The sequence below is a fragment of the Cucurbita pepo genome, chromosome 9, assembly GCF_057944985.1.
Source record: "Cucurbita pepo subsp. pepo isolate OVF chromosome 9, ASM5794498v1, whole genome shotgun sequence".
Classification (NCBI taxonomy): Eukaryota; Viridiplantae; Streptophyta; class Magnoliopsida; order Cucurbitales; family Cucurbitaceae; genus Cucurbita; species Cucurbita pepo.
The window spans coordinates 2,884,817-2,912,436 of record NC_141806.1 but is presented as its reverse complement, the minus strand read 5'-3'; the positions used below and the strand labels follow the sequence as shown (position 1 = coordinate 2,912,436).

Sequence of the window (27,620 nt, the reverse complement as noted above, 5' to 3'; positions counted from 1 at the left end):
CACCTATTCTACTTCTCCTTTTCATTTAGGTCTTCTCTTCCATATTCCTCAACCCTTCTTGTTTCTTGTTCTTATCTTCACCTAACCCAATACTATGCTTTGCTTTTTCCCCCCTCTACAAATTGTTGACTCTATCATAGAGTTGAGAACGATCTACGTTTTGTTCGATAATAATTTGGTTTTTGTTTCGACTTTTATAAAAGTAGGTTTGGTTTCTTCTCATCTTTTTCAAACATTTATTATAATTATTACTATTTTGTAAAATACAATTTCAAGAATAAAAATGAAAACAAAAATTCAACTGTTTCATAATTATTTACTTCGATATTACCGGTAAGTTTTTCAAAAATTAAAAAAAATATATAGTTTTAGAAAATTGGATTTTAAATACTGTCCACAGGACGCAGCATCAAGTGCATATCAGATTATGAGTTACTTTTTATTGGATGAGAGCCTGGCTGAGAGAACTAATCTCTTCCTATCCACGGATAATCCAAATCAAATCCATGATATTTAATTGTACTTCCTCGCAGAACTCAAGGAGTTCATGAAAGCTGAACCAGAATTTGATCCTAGTTTATGTTCGGTTGTTAGCAAACACCTCAATCGGAAGTTCTTATTTTATTACGAACTTTTTATCTATATTTTGAAAAATCACGCCTATATTAAAAATGTTCTAAAAAATTTGACTAAAAATTCAAAAGTTAAATTCATAGACGAGAATTGAAAAGAAAACAAGTACGATTCTCCACAATGAAATAGAAATTTAAATGTTTCCAGATAAAAAATTTAAATGTTTCCAGATAAAAACAATGGTAAAAAGGTAAGAAAACAAGAACAAGTCAAATAACAAGTGGTTACCAGATATTATATTACTTTCTTTAAAGAAATTTTAATTCTAAGGTAAATAAATATAAGGTTTTTATTTTTTATTTTTTATTTTTATTTGAGTTAGACGAAGTGATCACGGGAGAAAATTTAAACCTCTTACTTTTTGGTCAAGAACACAAGCTTCAATCAGTTGACCTGTGAACATTCACACGAAAAAAAGAAAACATAACTTGTTGTTTTATTTTGATTTTTATTTGAAAAATAAAATGCGTAGAAAAGACGATAATAAAGATCATTTCAAATCATATTTTCCTCGATTTGATAGGGTACCAAACAAATTCAAAGATTAATTTGAAAATGGAGACAGTCACATTTTTTTTCCACACGACAAATGAAGATTTGAACATGTTAACTTAATTGACGTAGAAATCTTTTTGACATGAAACATAAAGTTAAAAATAAAAAATAAACAAAATTGTAATATATCTTAAATCCATCATGTTTTTTTACCACTAATTTGTTAATATAAATATAGCTCAACTAACATAAAACACATGCACCCTTAACTAACTAAAGACGATGCATGTAAGCAAACACAAGAAAGGCAAATGATCTTATCTACTCTCTAAATCAGGAACCTAAACAACTATAGCAAAAGGTAATCCTCTATTGAAAAGAACAAAAGAACAGATCGATACTGTAGCCAAATAGAAACTATCAGACAAACAAATACAGAGGTCCTCAGACAAAATTTCTGATAATCATTAGTGTTGATTTATGAGCCAAAAATGTATGCTAAGCGGTAATTAAGCAATGAAAATGACATTGATTAAACGTCATCAAAGGCGTTATCTTAGCCAGAAAACATGAAAATATGACTGATTGTGAATGTCATAGCGTACACTGAACCTTGAACTATTATGTATGCAGACATATGCTTTCCATGTTAATATTCACATGCATTATTGACCAGCAAACAGTACAGATGGTGTAATGCATGCACGAATTTATCTTAGAGCTAAAGCAAATTTCGGATTCTAAGTGATGTCTAATAACTATGAATCCTTTAGAGAATAAGCACGCACCTTCAAGGATAGGCCTGTTCACCACCAGTATATGTTGCCTCGATCGAAGCAGACCCTTCAGCTGCAAACTCGTCCCATGAATTTGTAGATAGGATAACAAAGTCTGCAAGCTTTCCGGGGGACAGAGATCCGAGATCTTTGTCGAGAAAGGAAGCATAAGCAGCGGATATTGTGTACCTGCAGGGTTGATGTGCAAATGTTATTGAATAGAAGTTTATTTCATTGAAGAGGGGGAAGAGATGATTACTTGAAACCATGAAAATTACCTACTAATGCAAGAGACTTTTCAAGTTAAAAAAAAAAACAGATGAGAAGTATCCTGCATGACATTTCTGCTTTTGCAACTATATCAAGATAAGCTATTGGTCTAAGCCTCCTTTGAAACATTAACTAATGGCAGCAACTCAAATCCATGTTGGGATTATAACAGAGAGGTTGGGATTTGGGGCCTTGACCATATAAATATTTTCAAGTTCTATCATCACCCCATGTTTTTGGAGAACCAGAACAGGTTTAAGATATCTCCCAACTGTGTTTTTTGAAGCGGAGAAAACTTCTCGAATCAATTTTCCATTTTTATTATTTTGTAAATAAAAGAATTAATTCGAAATTAAATATATGAAAATATATACTTGTAAGCCCGTAGGGAAGGAGAATGAAACATTCTTTATAAGGATGTGGAAACCTCGCCCTAGTAGACGCGTTTTGAAAAACCGAAAGGAGAAGCCCAAAAAGAACAATATTTGCTAGTGGTGGGCTTGGACTATTATAAATAATATTAGAGCTAGACACCGGATGATGGGCCTTGAAGGGAGGTGGATTGTGAGATCCTACTTCCATTGGGGAGAAGAACGAAACATTTTTTATAAGGGTGTGGAAACCTACCTCTAGCATACGCGTTTTAAAAACCTTGAGGGGAAGCCCGAAAGGGAAAGCCCAAAGATCTCATTGATTTTGAGGAACAAAGTTATATATAAAGTCTAGAACTCCTGGGTTTACAAAAGAAAACACAGAAAACCCAAAGCATTTATGAATCATCAAAGGATTTTAGCTTTCCCTTTAAACTTATGGCCATGTAATAATCTGAGTCTACCATTTTTAGCCAATGAAACCAACACCCGAGATAGGATGAAGTAATGAAATAGTATGTTCCACTCTTTCCTCTGTAAAAGCATTCGAAGAGGATATCCCTCGTTTTCTTCTGAATGTTTGCACAAAGAACGCCCATCAGATTATAGGCATGAGTTCAGACTCTTTTTTCTCAAAGTTCTTTAGCAAATATTCAGCCCCTTGTGGAGGAATACTTAACACTGTGACCAATATGTAAGTTTTAACACATAGGTAAGAACTTAACACTTCTATTTATAAATAAATTTTAAAATGAACAATTACAATCGAAAACACTTGGGTTGGGTCAGGTTTGGGGTGAGGAAATGAAATCCAGTCACTGTCCATATCACCGAAATAAAATTTTATAAATTATCTTCTAATCCTGTCTCCATTTCAAACAAGGATTTTCCATTCCATTTATGGTAGGTCCCATATGTACTTTTTCATCTCAACGATAGGTCAGGCCCCATACTTGACAAGGGTAATATTTGAAAAAACTAAATTGCTTCTATAAATGCTGAACAGACCTTAGCATTAGAAACAAACAAAAGCGAACTAAACAGGTACATTTGAGAAAGTGTTACTTACGCCTTTATTGCTTCATCGAGTGTGAGGCACTCTGATGGAATCCAAGCGTGATCCCAGGTTGGAGGTATCCTTCTCAATGCAGTCTTGATACCACCCAATGGATTGATATTTGCAACCTACATACAAGAAGAAATATTAAATCAGCAACTTAATATATATATGAAATTTGTGTCATTTCCTAACTTGGAATTTTTAAGTACAGCAGTGTAAAGAATTAAGTCTGCATATCATTTAAGTCATAAAAATGTCACGAGCTCACCGGGCAATCAGAACCAAATGCTAAGCATGCTTTGCAGGTTAACAGTGATCTAAACAAGAAAGACTCTTTCTGAGCCCTCTGTGCCCCAAGTTTGTTTGTTGCTGACTCTGCATCATCCAGAAGGTGCTCTGGCTGCCAAGAAATAGATTAGATCATCCATCAAAATAGATGAAACTGTTAAAGTAATGTCGAACTACCAACGTTCTAAATAGTAATGTTAAGATCAAAGTGTAAATCAGACTAAAAGGAACGCTTATTAAATTTTTTAATGTTTTGGACAACTAGATACTAACAGAAGAAGATGAACTTAAAGAAGAGAAAAATGCAAAACGGGTTTTGACAATGTAAATAAATTATTAAAGATAACATGGCGTAGATGATAATTTCCACAGATATAATCAATACATGGGAACGGCTCACAGTCTTAGAAAAGCATCAAAAAGAGAATTGATTACATCCATATTTTTTTATCCATTTAAATTTCTCCATACTATGTTCATAATATGAGAAAATTGATGTGAGGCGTAACTTTAATTTGATATGACAGTTTTGTTAAAAGAACATTTCACGAATAGGTCAAATTTATCAGGACCTAACATACAATCATGCAATATTGAAAAAGTAGGACTGTGGGAAGAGAGCATAATCACTGACATCCAAATTGAGAAAAACATAAGCTTTTCATGGTGGACAGTTTGACCTATTCTTTTTCGTGGATATTATTCATGCCCCATGGCCCAAATATTAATCCTTAATCAGAGAATTCGAAAATGGAGACAAACAAGTCAAAAGAGGGTCCATATGAGAACAATACGAGACCTGGGCTGAAGCAATAATCCCAAGGTTACCAAATCGTTCAGGAGCTCCAGGTGCCAAATGTTGAGCATGCTCAACCTACTCATGAGAAACAAAAAATAGTGATGATATATATTTATCAACAGATTGATCAGCTTCCCTGTTTCTTAGAACACATTACCCTAAATCTTCGATCCCTTGGTCCATTTGTGGAAATTACAGATTCATAGATATCAAGGATCATATCATTTGCTTTGTCGCCAATGGCATGAATAGCAACCTGAACCAAATTTAAGGTAAACCTATTGAATCATCATGTTGCAATCATGCTTGTTTAGATGAATCATAAACAATACAGAGAAGGGGAAAAAATGACTTGAAGCTTAGATTTATCTGATTCCATGGTCATATTGAAAAGGTTCTCACGTTCTGTCATTTGCATGCCGCAGTTATCAGGCTCATCAACATAAGGCTGCATAGATGGTAACATAAATATTTACTGAACTACGAGCCACATAATATGGAAACAATGTATAAGAGGAGTTTTACTAGAAATATGAACACGTTGAAGATACTTCTGTTCTAGAAAAGCTCAATATGACAATTATCATCAAAAAGCAGTAAGAACCAAATTAAAAGGTAGGCCCTAAAGGAGTAACCGCAAATGATCTCAACTTTAGGTACAGACTTCAAATGAATGTTTCAACTTTGAACATAGCGCTCACCTCATGAAACAGAGCAGTATGTGAACCTAAAGATCCATCAGCAAAACCCTTGACACCACCCAAGTAAACCCATGGGCTCACAACTTGTCCCATTTTGTGAATAAGATCCTGTGGGGGATAAAAGAAATGTTAGAATCAACAACAAACAAGGGAGATGCTAAAGCAATTAAAGTGATTGAAGGAGCCTGTATAGCTAAGGTTGTTGCACAGTAATTAGTAGCGCAGTCAATTGAAGCAAAGACCCTCAAAGGTGTAAAAACTTTAATCAACTACCCTAAATATTGATAATAATAAGAAGAAAAAAAAAGTACAAATTTTGGTTTTCTCTACTGAAAAATGAAAGGGTCAAATAAGCCTCCATATAAAGCTGAACTTTTAAATAATTAAACAAGCAACCAGCATACTACAATATGGTAACTTATTATTGATAAATGTGAACGGAGTTATTATAATTACCAGAAAGTTAACAAAAAATATATATTTACTTGGAAAGCATTTAGAAGCCACTTGTATATGGATACGGTGAAATCTATTCCTCTTAAATGATGAGTTGTAATATATTACATTAAAAAAACACAAGTAATCAAATTAAATAGGAAAAGCCCATATCTATGTTAATTTTTCCTCCATGCTTCTTATTGTAAAATTAACCAGTTTACATCCTGAAAAAACTGAATATATACATTCCAGAGAAGATCCATTATTAGAGTTAGCATGCAAACTTGGAAATACGATGAACATTATTTAAATAACATTCTTTTGGGTGTCATACGTGTAGATATGACCATGTTTCCATTGGAAAAAACAAGCAAACCCTGATCATCATCTTCCCTGAAGAATCTGCCCACTGATACACATCTGCCCATTTAAAATTATTGACGTAAAAAAAATGGTTTACTACATGAAAATAGAAAGCAAGGAAAGAAAATCATATCTGACTATTGCGAGTTCTACAGCTGTATAAGTAGACATTTGAGGAGGCAAACTAAAGCAAGCCAAAATAAAAATGAGGCCTGAACTAGCAATTTTCTGACATAGAAAACACAGATTTAGCATGGCCATCCATAGAAGAACCATACAAAATTTACCTGAAAAATCTTCCCACGATAATTTCACTGATTCTCCTGGATAATATCTCCCAAAATCAAGTATTGTTGTAACACCTCTAGCCAAAGCAAGTTTACTGACTCTTATCAATGCTTCTCTTCTTTCCTCCACTGTTACCTCGGGAATAAAAGGTAAGACCAATTTCCGTGCAGAATCAATCAACACTCCAGTAGGATCTACAGGGTGTAGAAAATGCTTTATAGATAATTTCATTTGGCCTCATTAAGATCAAATTCACCACAGAAATGTAGAAAAGGAAGCGAACAGAAAAAAGAGAAATGATGTGCATGTACAAGAACTTTTTAACAATTAATTTTTAATGCCGTTAAGACCAATGTTCCAAAGCACCACAAGTTTCATGAAAGTATATCAATGTGGATAAATGTGCCTATTTAAAGAATAAGTTTCTTTTCCAGAAATTGACTGGTTTTTCATCACATAAAAATGAAAAAGGAAAAATGCTATTTCTTAGTACAATGAGAGCCTGCTTTCTTTATGGGACCCTTATGAACAGAAGATGGCATAAGAAGAATGCTGCAAAATATTTTTGAAAAGGATTATTCCTGTTCCTTAAATGCCGAAGAGGAGGTTTAGTCTATTTAGCTTCATTGCTTTATCAATAAAAGTATAGAAGAATGCACCCAACCAGCTTCATATTGGAAAGCAGAGCGACCTTAATTATACTAAAACTTTTAGATTTTGAAGTTTGCATAACCTGACTCCTATCCAAGTAAGTTCATCTGACATTTTAAATCAAATAAGTTACAGCTTCGATAAAAATTCAGGCCCCACTGAAACAATAAACCACAAAAAATAGAAAATATGCCGAGCTAGATTCTTGACTCTTGACCATATATAATTTAAATAAGAAATCAAATTTTCATTGAGAAATATGAAAGAATATACAAAGGCATTTAAAAAAATCAGTCTGGACAAGAGGAGGCAACCCCACCTGAAGAGCCTCCAATTCGAAAAATAGCACCTATCTAATAATTACAAAAGGTCTTAATGATCACTGCCCATCATGCTCGACCACATTGAACTATCTCACTGTCATACTTGGCATCTTTTTTTCTTTCTTTCTTTCTTTCTTTCTTTTTTTTTTTTTTTTTTTTTTTTTTTTTTTTTTGGTGTTGAAGATGAAAAAGTATTTTTAAATTATCCTTGGAATATAAAAGATACTCCGTGCTCTAATTTCTCCAAAACTATTTTCATTGTTAACATATTTTTGTTTCCTACAATTTTTCAACCATATTGTAAAACAATACCTCCACCAATAGTTTTCACTACAGTCCCGCCTTCTGGATCTTCTGTTAAATTAGTGATTCCAGCCAATTTAAGTGTTACATTATTAGCCAAGCTCATATGACCATCAATCCTTGACACAAGAACCTGTAAACAAAATTTTGAATGTAAAATAAATGATATGTGATATGTTTCATAGAGTCACATTAAAGGAAGAGATGGCTTACAGGGTTAGATGGCGTAACATCATCAATCCAAGAAGCCATTGGCAATTCACCTCCCCAAAGATCATTGTTCCATCCACCACCCAATACCCAATTTCCTTTCTTAGCATCTGGATGTTTTTATAAAGCTCCAAAATTAGAAGGCTCTACATAATCATCACGTACAAGCCCATAATATTATAATAAATTATTGAGAAGTTAAAAACGCAGTATATATTTGTTTTATTTTGTAGCAGGGAAAAAAATCAAGAAGAAATATGAAGTACAAGGAGGCTACCACCATCTAGGCAACCATAGAGAGGCCCGACAAAAAAACAAGCATTAAGAAACAAAGAAACTAAGCAAAGTCGTAGACAATATGAACCTTAACTCTTCCGTCCTGGTAGGAAGGAGGACTCAAACATCGTAAGAAGAAGGTTTTAGAAAAGAAAATAGAAGAACTTCCCATTATGAGGAAAGTCTTGTTTTCTCAGCATTCTATTTCTTTTAGAATGCCCAATAGGGGTCTTTTATTGGTAAGAGTTTCCTAATTATTTTTGTTCATTACATTTGACCAACTGGGAGGCCTTTCCAATCTCACAGGTTCCTTGGATGAATGTCTTACCACCCTAAGGTACCCTTCTTATTCTCATTTTTTGGTTCGTCGTTCTTTTTCTTTGAATCAAAGGTTTGTTACTATTTTTTTAAAACAAGTACAAAATAGGATAAGGCACCTCTATTGCTTAAACCAGAACTAACCATAGGATAGCAGCACTTAAAAGACTAACTTCAACTAGAGAGACTGCATGAGAGGTTATTTAGTTGGGATCTAGGAGTCCCAATAAAAAATATCCCTCCAAGTCATTTATAATTGAAAAAATACGAACATATAAGCATTGAAGAAACAGAGACCAGAAAAGGCAAGAACGTCTTCACCTCCACAAATCCCACTCAAATTAAGCCCTATCATAAACTTTCATTTTATTTTTTGTGTTTCTCTTTTGCGTCAAACAAATGGCTACCTTTCAGGTAAAAACATATAATCTATTAATTATCTGTGTAAAGCTACATAGAACCAACATGATAAATACAAATGGACTTTTAGGAAGATCATTTCGTCATGATGTAATCAAGAATCAAGGACAAAATTATATGCATACCAGGTTGTAAATATGAGGACACCATACGTTTGAAATCAACACCGAAAACATTTAATGAGTACGACAATATTTTCTGCTGGATTCGTGAACTATGATAAAGAGAGGAAATTACTTTTAGCTGCTTCTGCAATCCTTCTCACAAACTCGCTTTTATGATTTACACCATGAAGGTTCACTTGCTTCATCTGATTCAAATTGAATAGCCTAAACTCAAACTTTTGAGACATCGATAAAGGGCAGATGGAAATTCCATTGGAAATAAAACTGAATTCAAGCTGTTAATAGCGCAATTAGTTAAGACACATGAAGCTTCACTAAAACCTGTAGTCCTTGATAAATTAAGTGGCCATGTGAATCAATAAATCCAGGAACCACAATTTTCCCCCCGAGATTCAACTCTTTTGTCCCTTGTCCGACCAAGTCCTGTATTCACATAAACGATGAAATACTACATAAGAGAACGGAAAACACATTTCGATTGCTCAAAACTCAAGCTCATTCAAATGGAGAGTAAACTACTTTGAAGAGGAGAATAAACTCAATATTAAGTTCATTAGTAGCAATACCAACTCCAAAATTCTCCTCTATAAGTACAATCATTAAAAACTACAAAACTTCTGGTACTGCCTTCTGTGAAACGGAGTTGAATCTAAACTCGTCAAATCTCTAAATTCCAACCGCAGCACGCGCATTCAAATCTGAAAAAGCGAGGGAAGAGAGATGAGAAGAGATTTGAATAACCTGGACAGCTGAGTAAGTGCCAACACGAAGAATCCTGCGGTTGAGTATGGCCATGGAATCGGCGAAAGGAAGAGAATCATCGCTGGTGAAAATGAGTGCGTTCTTCACCACCAAGTCCGCCACCGCACAGGAAGACAACGACATCGCCATTGGAGCTTGAATTTCAGCTCGAACGTGAAGATTAATGGAGGATACGGCAAGACTAAATTATAGAAAATGTAATATTTTATTTCAATAATACTTAATTTTTATATTATCATTAACTTTTTTTTAAAAATATTTAAAAATTAAATAGAAAACGTTAACATTTAGCTTTAATAATATATTGAATTTCAAAAATTAAAAACAATTCTTACTAAAAAAATATTCTTTTTTCCTCCCCCACAACTTTTTTATTTATTTATAACAAATAATTTAATAATTTAATTTTACCGTAAACCTAGTCCAAGATTCGATCAAGTCACAAAATCGGCCGAAAAATATATATGGAGTTTGGTTTTCCCATTTCCATTTTCGATCGAGGCTTCTCCTGAGCTTATCATGATAAAAACGCCACATAGTTAAAAAAGTACGACCTTGATAACCTCACAGCCAAACCGTCATTATATTAACTTATTATGAATATCTAAGATATATTCTAAATATTATATTTTAATACAAACTATAGTCCGCCAAACTATAGTCCAAATAAGTATCAGCGAACACACATGGACGCCCTTTTATGGGAAGAACTTTGGTCACGTGAGTTTTAACATGGTAAGAAATCACTTGTCCTTCGTCCGCTTCCACTAAAAGTTCATCTGAACTCACAAACAACAATGGCTTCTCGACTCCAAAAAAAGGACCAATTGTCATTAGTTTTGACCATGAAAAGACATCTTTCTCCATCTCCCAAACCGAGAATGTTTTTTCATTCCCTGCGTTTGAGCCGTGAAATACAACAATTGATCCATTCAACATCCCCATACTTATATACTCCACATCCTCCTCTACTAAATTGTTCGGTACTGAAATTTGGCCAAAAATTTCTTCGCTCATGTCGAACGTGTGTATAATATTTCCTTCTTCTTTTTTGTACGCCCACCAATAATATGTTCCTTTATGATGCATCTCAGGAGCAAATGACATCGATACACGCCCACAAGTAGAGGATTCAATTTCCCTCCATCTTTCTTTCCTCAACTCACAAATTTCCACTCCAGGTGGACGATAAAGTTCTCCATATTGGTTGCGAAATTGTACAACCCTAACCACTTTGAAATCCTCAGATTTGGAATCGTATCCGAATCCAACAGCGTTTGTGAATGAAGAATCCACGTTATAGGGATGTCCATAGTGAAGAATCGATGATGGAAGCTTACGAAACTTTTCGGTCGTCATATTAAAAAGGAAAATATCCCTATCGAACGAAAGACAAACTAAGCCATGAGAATGACCGCAAATATCAAAAAGTGCAGTATCTCTGAATGGATTGTTGACATCGAGAATGGACATAGATCTACCGGGGGCGTGAGACAACTTGATGATGGAGGGTATGTACGTATAGTATTGAAAATTGACCATTACTTGACGTTTGATAAAAATACATTTATCTTGAAAAGAAAATATTGCAGGATCGTTGATCAGAGCGTACCAGAATTTACAAACGGACTTAAATTGGAGTAGAGACTCTATCGAAAGCCTTGATAGAATTTCAATCAACAACACTACAGGGAGATCTTTTAGAGTCGCCATTATAGGCTTGAACTGACCATCAGTTCATTGTTATATAAGGAAGAGGTGAATGCAAATAAGGATGTGCCAGTTTTTTTTTTTTTTTTTTTTTTTTTTTTTTTTTTTTTTTTTTTTTTTTTTTTTTTTTGTGCAAAATAAATAACTTACCAAAATTAGATAATTTTTGTTTTTTTTTTCACATTTCATGCATCCTTATTTGATAAGGTATAATAATACATTTTTAATACTAAAATAGTAATAATAATAATAAACTTACCAAAATTTGATAATTTTCTTTTATTTTGCTTTATTTTTTATAATACTAAACAACACTATAAAAAAAAATTAAAACTTAATATTTTATTGTACTAAAAAATATTTAAATATGTAAAAAATTTAATTCAAGTGGTTCAGTGAATGTAGACGCTAAGAAACATTGTGATATCTCGACTAGTTAAACGTTCAAGAAATCGTCACTCACTACATATAGGAATCTAACACATATTGCGACTGTAGAGGGTGACCTGACCTGTGACCCAATTTACAGTCCAAGATCAGCCCCTTCCCAAACTACAACCGCTTTCAACTGACCCGACCTGGTTCCTTCCTGTGCCAATGTTATTTTGCTAGTGTCATACAGAAAGTGAGAGTACTCCTTCCCGCCGACGCTGTTGAAAAAGATTTAGTTGTTATTTTTATATTTTAATTTTTGAATATCAGATCATGCCGATATCATATCATAGATATCATCTGATATGATCTTAGGCTAGATTCTTTTTTATGTTTTAGTTTTTAAATTTGAGATCATTGTTGATATCAGATCATAGATGTCACCTAATATGATCTGTTCGTCACTCGATCATTGGAGCATGTTAATGCAGAACTTTCTTCACTCTAGAGAATATTTGTAAGTAGTTGAGTCTGGGATTTCTTCTGTAGCAGATGATGCTGATTATTCAGACGAATAGAAGGAGGTAGTAGATCAGAAATTGAAAGACTTAAGAGCTAAGAACTACCTTTTCCAAACCATCGATCGCCCAATTCTGGAGATTATTTTGGATAAAGAAACTTCGAAAGGAATTTGGGATTCAATGAAGAAAAAATTCCAAGAAAATACAAAGGTGAGACGAGCACAACTACCGGCTCTACGCAAGGACTTTGAGACCTTTCATATGAAGGAATGTGAGACTGTTTCTAATTTTTTTTTCTCGTACTCTCACTATTGCTAATAAAATACATTTCCGTGAGGTTAGTATTATTGAGAAAATTCTGTGCTCCATGACTTCAAAGTTTGATTACGTGGCTTGCTCCATTGAAGAATCCAACAATTTGGACATCATGACCATCGATGAATTGCAGAGTAGTCTACTGGTTCATGAACAACGTATGCAAAGACATACTGTGGAAGAGCAGGCATTGAAGATCACTCTTGACAGCAGTACGAGGAGAACAAATCGTGAAGGTGCACAATTCGAGGTAGAGGACGAGGACATAGGAGACCAGGTTTTAACAAAACACTTGTTGAGTGATTTTATCGTCATGACTTTGGTCATTTTCAGTATGAATGTCCCGAGAAGAGTAAGGAAAAATAATTACAAGCTCATTTTGCTGAAACTTTTGAACAGCTCCTTTTCATGGCATATGTTGAAGAGATGGTAGAACAAAAGGAGGACTCAACCTCAACCAATTATGTGGCACAACCTGATGCTTATGTGGCACCACATCAAAATAAAGTGGCTGAAAGAAAAAATCGCTTGGATGAGGAGGTTCATGTGGCACAACCTCGTGCTTATGTGATCAAGGGAGATTTGGAGGATAGAAAAAGTACATCAGGTAGAGGATCAGCAGAGCTGCAGTCAATTCTCATCGGCGGTGGACCTCCGGATTTGCAGAATCTGGACTCGGAGAAGAAGATGATGATGAATCATCGCCTTCCGGAGTTGGAGAAGTAGCTTCTTGAAGATAACGACAACGATGATGGAAGTGATGCTGTGTCTGTGATTACGAGTTCAACTAGCGCTTGGTGTGAGACGATGTATAATCTAATTAGTCTGACGGCGCCGCCGAATCAGAAGCCGGTTTCGACGTCTTCGCCGACTACCTTTGTTTCGTCTTCTTGTTCTTCATCTACGTCGTCCTCTGTGGCTTCTCTGTCTAACAAGTCTTGGAAACAGTCTGTAATCGAGGTTGCGGCGGCGATTTCTAAGGGGAAATTGGAGGTTATGGATGATTCTTGCGCCGGTGGTTAAGATTTCGAATGTGAGAGGTAGTTCTGTGCAGAAATTGGATGAATATGGTTTTCGCTTTGAAATCACGGGTAAATCCAGCAGAATTTCCGCCTCTTGTGGCGGAGATTTTCGGCGACGAGCACTCGACGAAGCCTCAGTCGCTTTAAGATGTTTCTCCTTGCTTTAAGCTTACTTTCATGGCGGAAAATCTCGCGATTCTTGAGGCAATAAAGGAAGAGGATCGAAAATTGCACGTTGTGGATTTCGATATCGGGGAGGGAGGCTAGTATATGAATTTAATCCACCTTCTCTCAGGTCATCTGAAAGGGAAGGTCATCATGAAATTGATGACAGTTGTGGCGGAGAACGGCAGAGACGAGAGGTTGAAACAAGCCAGCGAGTCACTGAGTGAACTAGCGAAAGAACTCGGCATCGGGTTCAAATTCAACTTGGTGAAACAGGAACTGGCAAAACTGACGCGCGAGTCACTCGGGTGCGATGGAGACGAATCACTAGCAGTGAATTTCGTTTTTAAGTTGAATCCTCGAGACAAGAGTGTGTAAATTTCTTCAGGATATCACCTGGGATTTGCTTTGCTGATGGACTTGCCTCATTGGCTCTTCTTAGGCAGGGGATAAAAGATAAAACAACCGATGGGGTTTATGATTGGGATGTTGCTGGTTCCTCAATTTGTTATCTCAGTGTACGGTCTGTGTGTTACTTTCTCTTAACTCTTGGCCTTGAGCCACTGCTACTTCATAAAATGACTGCAATATCAGTCAAGGGATAGTGGATGAAGCTGAATTCATTGCTGCTGCATCTCGTGCTTGCCAACCCATATGGTTAAGAGGGATGCTGGAAAAACTCGATCATATCCCAGTTGGAGCTATAGTGGTGTACTGTGATAATAGTTTCACTATTAACCCTGACCGGAAATCTAGCCTTGCATGGTCCAAGCAAACACATTGATGATCATTGCCACTTCCTCCGTGATTTAAGTAAAGATGGAACTGTGATGTGTAGGTGTGTGACAATGTGTGAGGTGCTCCTATTTTTTCGTTTGACCTCGGTTCAACTATCTATATCATGTAGATAATTTTGATTATTAATTTTTAATAATAATTTTGATTATTTTATTAAGAATATAATATTAATCGTAAGGTTATTAATGTAATTTTTTAATTTTATTTATTTTTTATTTTTCCTATGTCGCATTTTTTTCCTTCGGAGATTCAACCTCTAAGATCCTTAATAAAATCTCGAATACTCGAAATTAAAAAGGGAATAGAAATTTTTTGTTACCTATTGGGCCTCGTAATCATACACATATATAGGTGAGATGGACCTCGTAAATGTCCTTGTTGGATGAAAGTCCCACATTGGCTAATTTTGAGAATGATCGGGAGTTTATAATCAAGTAATACTATCTCCATTGGTACAAAGCCTTTTGGGGAAGGGTTTATGCTCAAAATGGACAATCTCATACAATTGTGGGGGTAACGGGTTGGGTTGTCAAGTTTTTTTTATCCACAATTTATAATTATTGAAGAAAAAAAATTTGTAACACATTAACGTAATTCAACATCGTCATAAAACTAAATAAATAATAAAATTAAATAAATAATAAAATTAAATAAATAATAAAATAATTATAAAAAAAACATGTATTTGAAGGTTTTGCTTTCAATAGTATTTAATTTTTATATTGAATAGGAAATGTTAACATTTAGCTTTAATAATATATTGAATTTCAAAAATTAAAAACAATTCTTACTAAAAAATATTTCTTTTTTCCTATCTCTCACAACTTTTTTATTTGTTTATAACAATTTAATCAAATTAGTACATATACAAATAATTTAATTTTACCGTAAACCTAGTCTAAGATCCGATCAAGCCACAAAATCGGCCGAAAAACATATATGGAGTTTGGTTTTCCCATTTCCATTCTCAATCGAGACTTCTCGTGAGCTTGTCATGATAAAGACGCCACACAGTTAAAAAAGGACGACTGTGATAACCTCACAGCCAAAAAGTCTTCATATAAACTGATTATTAATATCTAAGATATATTCCGTAACTAATTATTATAATAGCCAAACTATAGTCCAAATAAGTATCAGCGAACACACATGGACGCCCTTTTATGGGAAGAACTTTGGTCATGTGAGTTTTAATATGGTAAGAAATCACTTGTCCTTCGTCGGCTTCCATTAAAAGTTCATCTGAACTCACAAACAACAATGGCTTCTCGACTCCAAAAAAAGGACCAATTGTCATTAGTTTTGACCATGAAAAGACATCTTTCTCCATCTCCCAAATCGAGAACGTTCTTTCATTCCCAGCTTTTGAGCAGTGAAATATAACAATTGATCCATTCAACATCCCCATTCTTATATACTCCATCACCTCCTCCTTCACTAAATTGTTCGGTACTGGAATTTCGCCAAAAATTTCTTCGCTCATGTCAAACGTGCGTATAATACTTCCTTCTGTATTTCTTGACCACCAATAAGATTTTCCTTCATGATGCATCTCAGGAACAAATGATATCGATACACACATACAAGTAGGGGATTCAATTTCCCTCCATCTTTCTTTCTTCAACTCGTAAATTTCCACTCTAGGTGGACGATAATAGTCTCCATCTTGGTCACGAAATTATACAACCCTAACCACTTTGAAATCCCCAGATTTGGAATCGTATCCGAATCCAACAGCGTTTGTGGATGAAGAATCCATGTCATAGGGATCTCCATAGTGAAGAATCGATGATGGAAGCTTACGAAACTTTTCGGTTGTTAGGTTATATACGAAAATATCCCTAATGAAGGAAAGACAAACTAAGCCATGAAAATGGCCACAAATTTCAAAATGTGCAGTATCTTTGAATGGATTGTTGACATTGAGAATGGACCTAGATCTACCCGGGGCGTGAGAAAACTTGATGATGGAGGGTATATACGTATAGTATTGAGAATCGACCATTACTTGACGTTTGATAAAAATACATTTATCCTGTAAAGAAAAAATTGCAGGATCGTTGATCAGAGCGTACCATAATTTGCAAACAGACTTAAATTAGAGTAGAGACTCTGCCGGAAGCCTTGATAGAATTTCGATCAACAATACTATGGTGAATGCAAGAAAGGATGAGCGGTCATTTTTATTTTATTTTATTTTATTTTTTTGTGCAAACCAAATAACATACCAAAATAAGATAATTTTTGTTTTTTTTGTTTTTTTAATGTATCCTTAATGGTGAAGGAATAATTAAGAATTTTAATAATAAAATAGTAATAATGAACTTACTTTGAAACTTCATATATTATACTTAAACGTTCAAGAAACCATCACTCACTACACATAGGAATCTAACACATATTGCGATTGTAGAGGGTGACCCGACCCGTGACCCAATTTGCAGTCCAAGATCAATGCCTTCCCAAACTGCAACTACTTTCAATTGTCCCGACCTAGTTCCTTCCTGTGCCAATGTTATTTTGCCAGTGTCATATAGAAAGTGCGAGTATTCCTTCTTTCGGCAATCGCTGTTGAAAAAGATTTTTTGAATATCAGATCACTGTCGATATAAGATCATCGATATCATCTAATATAATCTTAGGCCAGATTCATTCTTTGTTTTTGGCATGATGTGTCAAATATTCTGCTTTAGGTTAGGATTTTATTTTTACCGTATATGGAATATATGTTAGATATTATATCTTAATTTTTTTTTCTTTATGATTTGATTTATAGTATATTTTATTTTATTATGAATATTTAATTAGTTTATATATTTTTCTTACGTGAAGGTATTGGTGGGGTCACTTATTGAGTATTTCTTGTTTCAGATTAAGGCAAGACATTCCTGTACGGTTGACAACGACATGACAACTCGAGACCATGGTACATGCATAGGGTAGTTGCATTTATTTTCTTAATCTTAGGTTAGAATAAGATGTTTTTTTTTTTTTTTTTTAATTTAATTTAATTTATTTTATTTAGTCTTTTGTTGTGTCATTTTAAAGGTGTTTTCAAAACGGGTAAGTCTATGACTATGTTTTAAGGTAAAGGTAATGTTTTATGAAAGTTTAAACGAAGTATTTTCGCATTCATATTTATGATATTTATATACAGTAGCGACCTTAAATTAAGTAGAAAATTTTGGGTAGTTACATGTGTACATGTATCGTGTGGGGGCAAGATCCTAGTTGAATCATATCATATATATATATACAATGAGTGACCTTGCCGCTTTTAAGACACGACCCTATTGTAATTACTTATATGCTCGAGTCTTTACTTATATGCTCCTTCGCTACATCGTTTAGTACTGAACCAAACTATAGTCCAAATAAGTATCAACGAACACACATGGAAGCCCTTTTATTGGAAGAACTTTGGTCACGTGAGTTTTAATATTGTAAGAAATCACCCGTCCTTCGTTGGCTTCCATTAAAAGTTCATCTGAATTCACAAACAACAATGGTTTCTCGACTCCAAAAACATGACCAATTGTCATTAGTTTTGACCATAAAACGACATCTTTCTCCATCTCCCAAACGTCGAACGTTTTTTCATTCCCTGTTTTTGAGTAGTGAAATATAATAATTGATCCATTCAACGTCCCCATACTTATATACTCCATACGCTCATTCACTACATCGTTCGGTACTGAAATTTCGCCAAAAACTTCTTCACTCATGTCGAACGTGTGTATAATATTAGTTCTTCCTTCTTTGTATGCCCACCAATAATATGTTCCTTTATGATGCATTTGGGGAGTAGGTGCCCTCGTTACACGCCCACAAACAGTGGATTCAATTTCCCTCCATTTTTCTTTCCTCAAATCGTAAATTTCGACTCTAGCGGGGAGATTAGTTTCTCCATATTGGCTCCCAAATTCTACAACCCTAACCACTTTGAAATCCCTAGATTTAGAATCGTATCCAAATCCAACTGCATTTGTGGACGAAAAATCAATGTCATAAATATCCCCAGGATAATGAAGAATCGATAACGGGAGCTTATGAAACTTTTCAGTCGTCATATTAAATAGGAAAATATCCCTATTGAAGGAAAGACAAACCAAGCCATGAGAATGGCCGCAAATAACGAAAAACGCAGTATAACTGAATGGATTGTTGACATCGAGAATGGACATAGATCGATCAGGGGCGAGGGAAAATTTGATGATGGAGGGTATATACGTAAAGTGTTGAAAATTGACCATCACTCGACGCTTGATAAAAATACATTTATCTTGAAAAGAAAAATTTATAGGATCGTTGATCAAAGCGTACCAAAATTTGCAAACCGACTTAAATCGGAGTAGAGACTCTGTCGGAAGCCTCGATAGAATTTCGATCAACAATACTGTAGGGAGATCTTTCAGAGTCGCCATTAGAAGGCTTTAAATTTTTTTCAATTCAGGCTTCGAGTTTTATTTGACGACCTCTTCGTTGTTATATAAGGATGAGGTGAATCCAAGAGAGAATGGGTGTAAATTTTTTTTTTTTTAGTTTTTACTGCAAACAAAATAACAATTAAATATAAAAAAAAACAAACTTACCTGATTTTGGTTTTTTTTTCCATCCTTATTTACCAAGGAAATTACCAAAATTCTTTTTTTTTTTTTTTTTTAATTTCTTCTCATAATAAATAATAGAATTAAATTTAGGATTTCATGTACACGACTGGATTCGAACCTGCGCGTGGGGTAACTTAAAAAAATTATCTTAATATTTGCATTAAAAAACGTAGATGTTGAAAATATTTAATTTAATTTTTTATTTTAAATATGCATAAATTTATTTTATTGTTTAAATCAATGAATTAATTATATAAAGTAGTCATTTTTAATAAAATAAAAATAATTCATAATATATAAAATATGATGACTCACTTATAAATGTTTTTTTTTTAATTGAAAAAAGTATTTGTTTATTTTGGGATTTTAATTAATTTAAGCAATAAATTGAACCAATTTGTTTGATGATGTATATAAAAGTAAGATGCTCACTACTTAAAATTCATATTATCATCTAATTATTGCATTTTTTTCAATTTAATTATAAAATTATTCATATTATTATCTAATTATTGCATTTTTTTTTCAATTTAATTAAAAAATAATTAATTTAATTTGAAAGTGACCTTTACTTGAATTTTAATTTGAGGATGAAATTTGTTTTATTTTTCTAAAAATATAAATCTCAAATTCGCTCATTTTTTTAAAATTATTAATATTTTATTTATTTATTTATTTTTCCCATTTTTTTTCGTGGGGAGTGAATTTCTTTCATTTTCCTATATATATATATATATATTGCCATTTTATCTTCTCAATCTCTATCTTCCATATACTCCTTTCTCATTCTTTCTCTCTTGTTTCAGTTCGTTTTCTCTGCTAAGTTTTAGTATTTTCAAATAGTTCAACAATGGCTACCGACAACGTGCACCAATACTCTATGTTATAATTCACCTCCAAACGAGTTTGCCGTTCATGGTCCTTAGCCGAGCAACTACTCCAACGCCAAGCTTGTTTGCTGAGGAACAAAATTTTCTTCGAAGAATAAGGTACCATATGGTGTCATGTAGAAAATTGAGATTTTGTCTATCTATTTAAAAGTATATAACTCTCTCTATTTGTTGTCCATTTTGAACGTTGTCAACCTCAGCTCGACTGGTAGCACATCCCACCAATCTATGTCATCGAAGGTGATATTTAGGTCGCAATAGGAAAGAAGTCAGTCATCCACTGCAGCATCAATCATATAACTAAAAACCATCGATGGTACAAAATTATATTGTGTTTTGATAAAAATGGAGTGACTCTTATTGACTGTCTGTTTGCTCGTAAGTGCCCAACTTAGTGTAGGTGGCTCTTGCCTTAACAATTGTTTTTTTCCTGTCCCTTAAGATGTGCTTCTATGTTATGAAAAAAGTGATGAGGTAAGAGCCACTTAAACTGAGTTGGGCACTTTGCGGCCGAATGGACAATCAATGAGAGTCGCTCCATCTTCATCAAAGCATAATATGATTTCGTGCAAATGATTGTTTTTAGTTGTTTGATTGATGTTGCAGTGAAGCCCTGATTTCTTTCCTATTGCGGCTTAAATGACGTTGGAGTAGTTACTTGGCCATAGACCATGAATAGTGAACTTACTTGGAGGTGAATTAAGACAGTGGGTACAGGTGCATGTGGTCGGGTGGCCATTGTTGGACCATTTGAAAGTACTCAAATCGAGCATTTACAAACAAGATCAAAATCGAGAGGGGGAGCACAAAAAGATGAACATTAGCCAAGATCAAACTCAAGCAGATTAGAATTCTAAACCCTTTATCTCATTTTTCTCCCCGTTTCTTTTCTTTCTTTCCCTTTCTTGCATGGATGATAAAATGACCAATTTACCCTCTAAGTTGACTTTGACCAATTAATTCAGTCTCCAAGACCCTCGATAAAATTACAAAAGTTCTAAAATATTTTGAATATTAAGGTGAATTTAGCTTACCTTCTCCTTCATTTATTTAATTGCTTATTGTTCTTACATTAAAGGAAAATTAATATAAAATAATTTTATAATTGCTTATTTTATGAATAATATATTTAAATTATTTCCTTTAAAAGTAATTCACATGTTTATAGTGACTTATATGAAACCATTGACTAACATAAATATATTTTTATACTCGAATTAGTAATATAAAATAATTATATTAAAATTTGAAAATACAAAGATAATTTAATTATTGTAATAGTTATTTAGAATTAGAAGTATAATTTTATTAAATTCAAATTACAATCTTAAAATTTAAGACATATTATTCTTAATTAATTACTAATATATTTTTTAATTAATGAAAATTAAATTAAATTAAATTTATAATTATTAACACTACATTAAAATTAATAATATAATAATGCAAATATACTAAATTATTTTATTATTATAAATAAATATAATTATATTTGCTTAATTCATTTTTATGGTAACATATATTAACATAAAAAATTATTAAAATTAAATTAATATTTGTTTTTAAAAGATTAATTTCCCAAAATTGCAAAATCAAATGTTAAGTCTTGACCACAAATTAAGGAAGGAGTTAGGTTGAAGTCCACGTTGGCAGAGTAAAAGCGACAGCTCAGCAAACCTCCACCACAAATTAAGTCTTACACCGGGCCCACTCCTCTTCCCCAAATGCGAAATGAAACCCAAATGAAATTCAAATTCACCTCCGTCCAATCAAACTCCAGTATTTGATCAGTCTTCCCAGCCACAACCAACTTCAGATACGTTTCACACGTGTCGTCTCGCTCGCTCCCCTCCACTCCACTTCACAGAACCCACGTGACGTCACGTGCTCACCTTCCCTCCCAGTTTCAACCAAACCAAACCCATTTCTGGTCTTCAATCCCAAATCTTTCTAAACCTCTGTTCATTTGGTTTTTTTTTTTTTGGTGAATTTTTCGCTTCTGATTCTGTGTCTTTTCTTGTTCGTCTTGTTTTTGTTGGACGTTTCCCAGCTTTAGATCGGCGTTCTGTTTCCGGAGTTTGATGCTTTCTGTTGCAGATTTCGAGATTTTCTTTCCTTAACTTTCTTTTCCGCTAAATTCGGCGATGTGCGGATCAATCTTCGATCAGTTGTTGGATTTGAATTCTGGATTAGAGATTCTGTCAAGGTTTTTCAGCTATGTTTGATTGGAACGACGAAGAGGTAACTCCTCCTCCTTCCGTTTTACTTCTTTAATGTGATTTTTTGTGAGTGGACAGTGTTTCTAGGTATTGATTAGCTTGTTTGGTTTTTAGTACTACCATGGAATACTTTAATTTTATTGCAAGGTTGAGAAATGAATCTGATATTTAGGGATGCCAATTAGTAACTCGTGGACTGGGGAAAGCATTTTGGGAGGATCTAAATGAAGCATTTTAGGATTGGTAGCAGAATAAAGTTCATTGTATTATATCTAACTGGTTATGTGGTTGAACATTTAAGTGATTCTATGATGTATTGCATCGTTTTCTTTCCTTGTTTTTGATTAGAAGTGCTGCTAAAATCATTGTTGATTACAATTGATAATTAGGGAACTACTAAAATTTTCCTCTCCTAAATTATGATCTTAAATTTCTGTGGAAATTTCAGCTTGCGAACATAATATGGGATGAGACTGCTGATAGTGATGATCATATTGTGCCTTATCCGGAGGCTAGTGAGAATTATTATGACAAGAAAGAATGGAATCAAGACACAGCATACACGAAGCTTGTGGAGCACAAGTCACCTGGGACTAATGCTGATGATGCCCATGGAAGAAAGCTGGAAAGCCTTCCTGTCAACGAAGAAGGAACCTCTGCCTCAAACCTCAGCAATGATCCATTGGTTGACTTATCCTTGTCCAAAACTTGTCAAATTGACCAAGACGCCAATGGTACTGAAGAATCTCGTGAATTAACTGAAATTAGCAAATATAATTCATCAAGACATGGTAAAATTATGTTTTTGATTTTCAGTAAATTCTAGATGATTATGTGCTGTTACATTGACGAGCAACAGTATAAAGGGTCGACTGTGTACTAATTCTTTTAATGGCTTGTATGTTGATAGCTGTAACAACCAAAGGTGCACAAATTTTTCAAAGTACTGAAGAAGGTGAAGAAGGTAAAGAACAGGGTGATTTTGTTGACTATGGATGGGCTAATATTGGAAGTTTTGATGATCTAGATAGAATTTTCAGGTACACATGTAATTATTCTCTAAACTCCTTGATTGAAGATTATTAAATTTAAAAAAAGAACAACAACAACAACAATCAGAAACTCTTCTCTTGACTGAAGTCAAATGATAAGCATGATGAAGAGGAAAGAATGTTGTGACCGGACATTGTTTTATATCCTTTTGGAAGAGACCGTTGTTGTCATGTTTTCTAGATGAAGCGAAACAGATTCTCATAGATCTCCTCCCTTGTGTTGTTTAAACGTATTCTTCATGTCCAATTGATTGATTCACTCCCTCAGAGAAACAATAATCATTTTAGTGTAGTTTTTTTCCACTTATATACACACGTACATATTATTACTAAAGTGCAATGTAACTGAAGTTTTGGGATTGTAGTATGCCTTAATCTTGTTCGTATTCTCTTGCCCTTATCTTTTAGTCTGCAAAAATCCAATAATGATTTATATTATCTTATAACCGAAGTACGGGGTACCAGTGCATGTGTACGAGTTAATAACTAGTTCCTTTCTTTTTTCTTTTTTCATTTTTTTTTCTTGGTCCTGTAAAAAGGCTATTTTATTCTTTGAAATGTTTTTTCTTTTACCTATTTTAGTTCTTTTTTTCTCTAACCAATGATATCCATTGCACTGCATATCCTCACAAGTGGCAATTTTGTAGCAACGATGACTCAATATTTGGCCAAGTAAGTCTCAGTGATCCTGATGAGCTATGGTCTTCTTCTTTGAAAGATGTGTCCAACAGCACAACAAAACTATTCCCAACCAAGGAGTCACGGAATTTGGAGTCAGGAGTGGACTCTGGTAAAGGCAAGAATCCAGAGTATTCGAGACTAAATGAGCAATTATCTATTCTTGGCAATGAGCAAAACTTTGATGCTAGATTGCTTGGGTTGCAGACTAGAAGTGCAATCTTAACTAATGTGGAAGAAGATGCCACTGGAGCAATCGCAAATGATGGGGTATGATGCATGTTGAAGTAGTGATTAATAGAGTGCATCTTCTGTTTCTATTTTTTGAGCAAACTGAAAATTCTATGTAATTTTTTGGCTTATTCAGACAGATTTGGAGAATGTGGAAAAGCCAGCTGCAGCCACCCTTCATCAAAGAGCTGGCAATATCTTGACTGCCAATGAGTTTTCAAATAAGGTTCTTTTCACATTTGTTTATTGAAGTAACTAGTTAATTAGCGTAGCCTTTATTTTGTTGTCTATATTTAAGCTTTTTTTACCTGCTGATGAAAATCACATTTATCAAGTGATTATGTTTTAAATACTTCAATGGTAATTTATCTAGCATAATGCTCATCATTTGCAGAAAGCATGCTTTCCATTTTCAAGTAGTTTAATTTTCATAGGATAACCTGGTTGTAAAAAGTCACTTCTTGAATGTATCTTTGTTGATATTTGAGTTATCAGTCACTGGGTTGCCAGTTCCGATGTATCAATGCATTTGAATGTACTTCCACTGGTTTAGGATGTTTTTCTTGAACTGTTCTGGAAGGTGGTACCTCATGTTCCCACTCTCACGTTGAATTTTTCTGCAACTCTTTCCCACATCGATTGGAGAAGGGAACGAGTGCCAGTGAAGACGCTGGGCTTCAAAGGGGGTAAATTGTGAGGTTCCATGTTTCGGTTGGGGAGGAGAACGAAACATTCTTTATAAGGGTGTGGAAACCTCTCCCTAGCAGACGTGTTTTAAAAACTTTAAGGAGAACCCCGAAAGGGAAAGTCCAAAGAGGACAATATCTGCTAGCGGTGGGCTTGGGCGGTTACAAACTACCTTTGGCAGGAAGGTTACTGTAACTACAAGTATAAGAGGATTAATTTCTGATTTATTCGACAATACTAACATTGTAGCAATGGCCATTAGTTAGAACTGACAGGTGAGGTTAGCCTGGATACTAGTAAATTTGAAAGGAGCAACAGACACTTATTTCTTGTTGTCTGTATATTATGTGTCTTCGTCTTCCTTTTTCTATTTACCAACCTTTTATGTCCGTTATCTAATATTTATTACTTTTTCATGCTTCAGATTGGTGGTATGCAGAAAAGACTGTTGAAATCTCGTAAAAGAACTGAAGGGAGAAGTGAGGAGAAGATGTTTCAAGATATTCGTGGTAATAACTGGCCTTCATCAACGAGCCTAGCAAGTCACTTTGATAACAATTTAGCTCTACAACTGGGAACACCTTCACCTTCAGTTATCACTAAACATACTCAGCTTCAAGGACTTGAACCATTGCAATACCAGCAAGCTTCAAATCCCTTGGTGCACCAACCATTTTACGCAATTGCTGCAAATGCGTATCCCGGCATGCCTTTGCTGTCCCAAATGCGTATCAGTCATGGTATTTCCCCAGGTGGTGTGAGTCGTGTAGACAAACCAGCTGACAGCTTTGTGAAGTCTCTTACCATGACCCCTCAAGAAAAAATCGAAAAACTGAGGAGAAGGCAGCAAATGCAGGCAATGCTTGCCATTAAAAAACAACAGCAACAGTTCAAGAATCAAGCCTCTATTGCTAGTCAATCCATTTCTCCAAACAGTCCCCAAGAAATTCAGTCTCAGCACATTGAAAAGACTGATCTCGATTCCGAAGAAATATACACTCTTCCTGCACTAGATCCAAAGTCGCCTTTAGAGCAGGACAATTCCTATACAATCTCCTCTGCGGTTGATCGTTGTTCTATGGAAGAAACAATTCTTTGTAGGCTTCAAGAGATTATTTCAAAGGTACACCTGACTTGTTTGTGGATTACTTTCCTTCTATTGTAACCTGACTTTTGTTACAATCCTCTAGAAATGTTTTACTACAGCTGGATTTCAAAATCAGACTTCGTATCCGGGACAGCTTGTTTCGATTGGCTCAAAGTGCAATGCAAAGACATTATGCTAATGATACAAGCAGCTCCAACAAATGTACCAGAGATGAGCATGCCATCAGTGCAAAAGGAGAAATCGATAGTCATTGTGGGTTAGTCAACACACTTAAGTTCTCATTCTCTCGCGTAAGGTTGTTCAAAGATTCTCCCCTTTTCTTTTGCTGGGTGGCATGAGTTGAGTAACCAAGTCCATTCTTAGGATGCAACCACGGTGACAACAAAATAATTTTAGATTTCTTACAAGTAGTTGATTTTCAGTGAGTTCCCTCTTAAGTTCTGTGATGTCCTTTTCATTATCTTTTTCTTTTATCATTTTCTAGAATGTCTGGGGTGCGGGACGCTGAAACAGAGACGAACCCCGTTGATAGAACTGTGGCTCATCTGCTGTTTCATAGACAATTCGAGTTGTTGCAAAACTATCCTGATGCACCCGAATCTCCTATTTCCACCAAGCTTTCTTATGAGCAGCAGAAGGCAGGTTTGAAGAGCATGCCAATGGAATTCATACCTGACAGCGTGTCGGGCAAGCGTCATATTTCTCTGGATGGGTCTAAAAGTTATTCGGATAACACGTCGAATACTGGACTGGTAGATGATGCTGTTTTGGAGTATGTAGCCTCCCACTGAGGAGATGTGCATGTTGTTATGAAAATATCATACGGGTAATTTACTTCATTCCTTTCTTTTCCATGCTCAGTTGCTAGCTTCTCATGGATGACTATATGGACTATTGCAAGTGTCTTCATTTCCTTCACCTGCCTACTACATACAGGGGCTTCAAAACATCAACCAACTCGTGGATCTTGAAGTATTGAAATCTCGAAACGTACATAATGAAGTCGGAACAATGATTTGGAGTCCAACTTGTTTGTATCTTAACATGCACCAGCAGTAACTGAGTTGTGATAGCACATGTGATGCTGTCTGTAGTGTTATAAGCATTTGAATGCCTTATTTTAGTCGGTCTTGGATGATTGAAACATAACATTAGATCCTGTTATTCATCACTCCATATCATTGGAGTTTCCCCAACTAAAGTAAAATTTTGATATGCCTCAAAAAGTAGAAAATTCTATATAATTCTATTATATATAGAACAGACACTTGATACAATTCTATTATATACATAGAAAAGACACTCGAGGCGAAGATGAAGTGATTTTCTCTCGTTTCTTATCTGTTTAGTTAACGAAAAAAAATTCTACCCA

At 34.6% G+C, this 27,620-nt stretch overlaps 4 protein-coding genes, 1 long non-coding RNA gene and 1 pseudogene across 9 annotated transcripts; 2 read left to right on the top strand and 4 right to left on the bottom strand.

Annotated features, from left to right (window-relative positions):
- Positions 1–1,637: 1,637 nt before the first annotated feature.
- On the bottom strand, positions 1,638–10,059 carry LAF3 (Amidohydrolase family). Its single transcript, XM_023687227.2, has 14 exons — positions 9,850–10,059; positions 9,430–9,531; positions 9,221–9,293; positions 7,973–8,079; positions 7,769–7,892; positions 6,482–6,676; positions 6,166–6,251; positions 5,394–5,501; positions 5,045–5,140; positions 4,850–4,948; positions 4,693–4,767; positions 3,874–4,005; positions 3,615–3,730; positions 1,638–2,093 (listed from the first exon to the last, which is right to left on the bottom strand). The coding sequence occupies exons 1-14, from the start codon at positions 9,997–9,999 to the stop codon at positions 1,919–1,921; spliced, it is 1,638 nt and encodes a 545-aa protein (XP_023542995.1). The 5' UTR covers positions 10,000–10,059; the 3' UTR covers positions 1,638–1,918.
- Positions 10,060–10,445: 386 nt separating this feature from the next.
- Positions 10,446–11,587, bottom strand: LOC111802039 (F-box/kelch-repeat protein At3g23880). Its single transcript, XM_023686295.2, has one exon. It carries the CDS (start codon positions 11,581–11,583, stop codon positions 10,501–10,503), a length of 1,083 nt encoding a protein of 360 aa, XP_023542063.2. The 5' UTR covers positions 11,584–11,587; the 3' UTR covers positions 10,446–10,500.
- A 4,258-nt stretch (positions 11,588–15,845) lies between these two features.
- LOC147791003 (F-box/kelch-repeat protein At3g06240-like) lies at positions 15,846–17,115 on the bottom strand (annotated as a pseudogene).
- A 934-nt stretch (positions 17,116–18,049) lies between these two features.
- LOC111802036 (F-box protein CPR1-like) lies at positions 18,050–19,197 on the bottom strand. The gene has a single exon (XM_023686293.2). It carries the CDS (start codon positions 19,195–19,197, stop codon positions 18,121–18,123), a length of 1,077 nt encoding a protein of 358 aa, XP_023542061.2. The 3' UTR covers positions 18,050–18,120.
- A 944-nt stretch (positions 19,198–20,141) lies between these two features.
- On the top strand, positions 20,142–21,306 carry LOC111802117 (uncharacterized). The gene is made up of 2 exons (XR_002816224.2): positions 20,142–20,372; positions 20,474–21,306. It is a non-coding gene; the product is annotated as an uncharacterized LOC111802117 (long non-coding RNA).
- A 465-nt stretch (positions 21,307–21,771) lies between these two features.
- Positions 21,772–27,463, top strand: LOC111801703 (protein LNK2). Of its 5 annotated transcripts, none has more exons than XM_087126883.1 (9): positions 21,777–22,514; positions 22,941–23,283; positions 23,403–23,532; positions 24,192–24,492; positions 24,590–24,679; positions 25,565–26,263; positions 26,347–26,543; positions 26,733–27,074; positions 27,185–27,463. In XM_087126883.1, the coding sequence occupies exons 1-8, from the start codon at positions 22,491–22,493 to the stop codon at positions 27,037–27,039; spliced, it is 2,091 nt and encodes a 696-aa protein (XP_086983009.1). In that variant the 5' UTR covers positions 21,777–22,490; the 3' UTR covers positions 27,040–27,074; positions 27,185–27,463. The 5 variants fall into 5 exon arrangements, 3 of the variants coding, with proteins under 3 accessions (XP_023541580.2, XP_086983009.1, XP_023541579.2); XM_023685811.2 differs by having other exon boundaries at positions 21,783–22,514; positions 26,347–26,504; XM_023685812.2 differs by lacking the exon at positions 27,185–27,463 and having other exon boundaries at positions 21,772–22,514; positions 26,347–26,623; positions 26,733–26,873.
- Positions 27,464–27,620: the final 157 nt, after the last annotated feature.

Coding starts and splice junctions, on each gene's coding strand:
- LAF3 (XM_023687227.2), bottom strand. CDS start 9,999: ATGGCGATGTCGTTGTCTTCCTGTGCGGTGGCGGACTTGGTGGTGAAG. Junction 9,532..9,849: donor GCACTTACTCAGCTGTCCAG/GTTATTCAAATC, acceptor ATGTGAATACAG/GACTTGGTCGGACAAGGGAC. Junction 7,893..7,972: donor ATGTTACGCCATCTAACCCT/GTAAGCCATCTC, acceptor TTTTGTTTACAG/GTTCTTGTGTCAAGGATTGA.
- LOC111802039 (XM_023686295.2), bottom strand. CDS start 11,583: ATGGCGACTCTAAAAGATCTCCCTGTAGTGTTGTTGATTGAAATTCTA.
- LOC111802036 (XM_023686293.2), bottom strand. CDS start 19,197: ATGGCGACTCTGAAAGATCTCCCTACAGTATTGTTGATCGAAATTCTA.
- LOC111801703 (XM_087126883.1), top strand. CDS start 22,491: ATGTTTGATTGGAACGACGAAGAG. Junction 23,533..24,191: donor GATCTAGATAGAATTTTCAG/GTACACATGTAA, acceptor GCAATTTTGTAG/CAACGATGACTCAATATTTG. Junction 24,493..24,589: donor GAGCAATCGCAAATGATGGG/GTATGATGCATG, acceptor TGGCTTATTCAG/ACAGATTTGGAGAATGTGGA.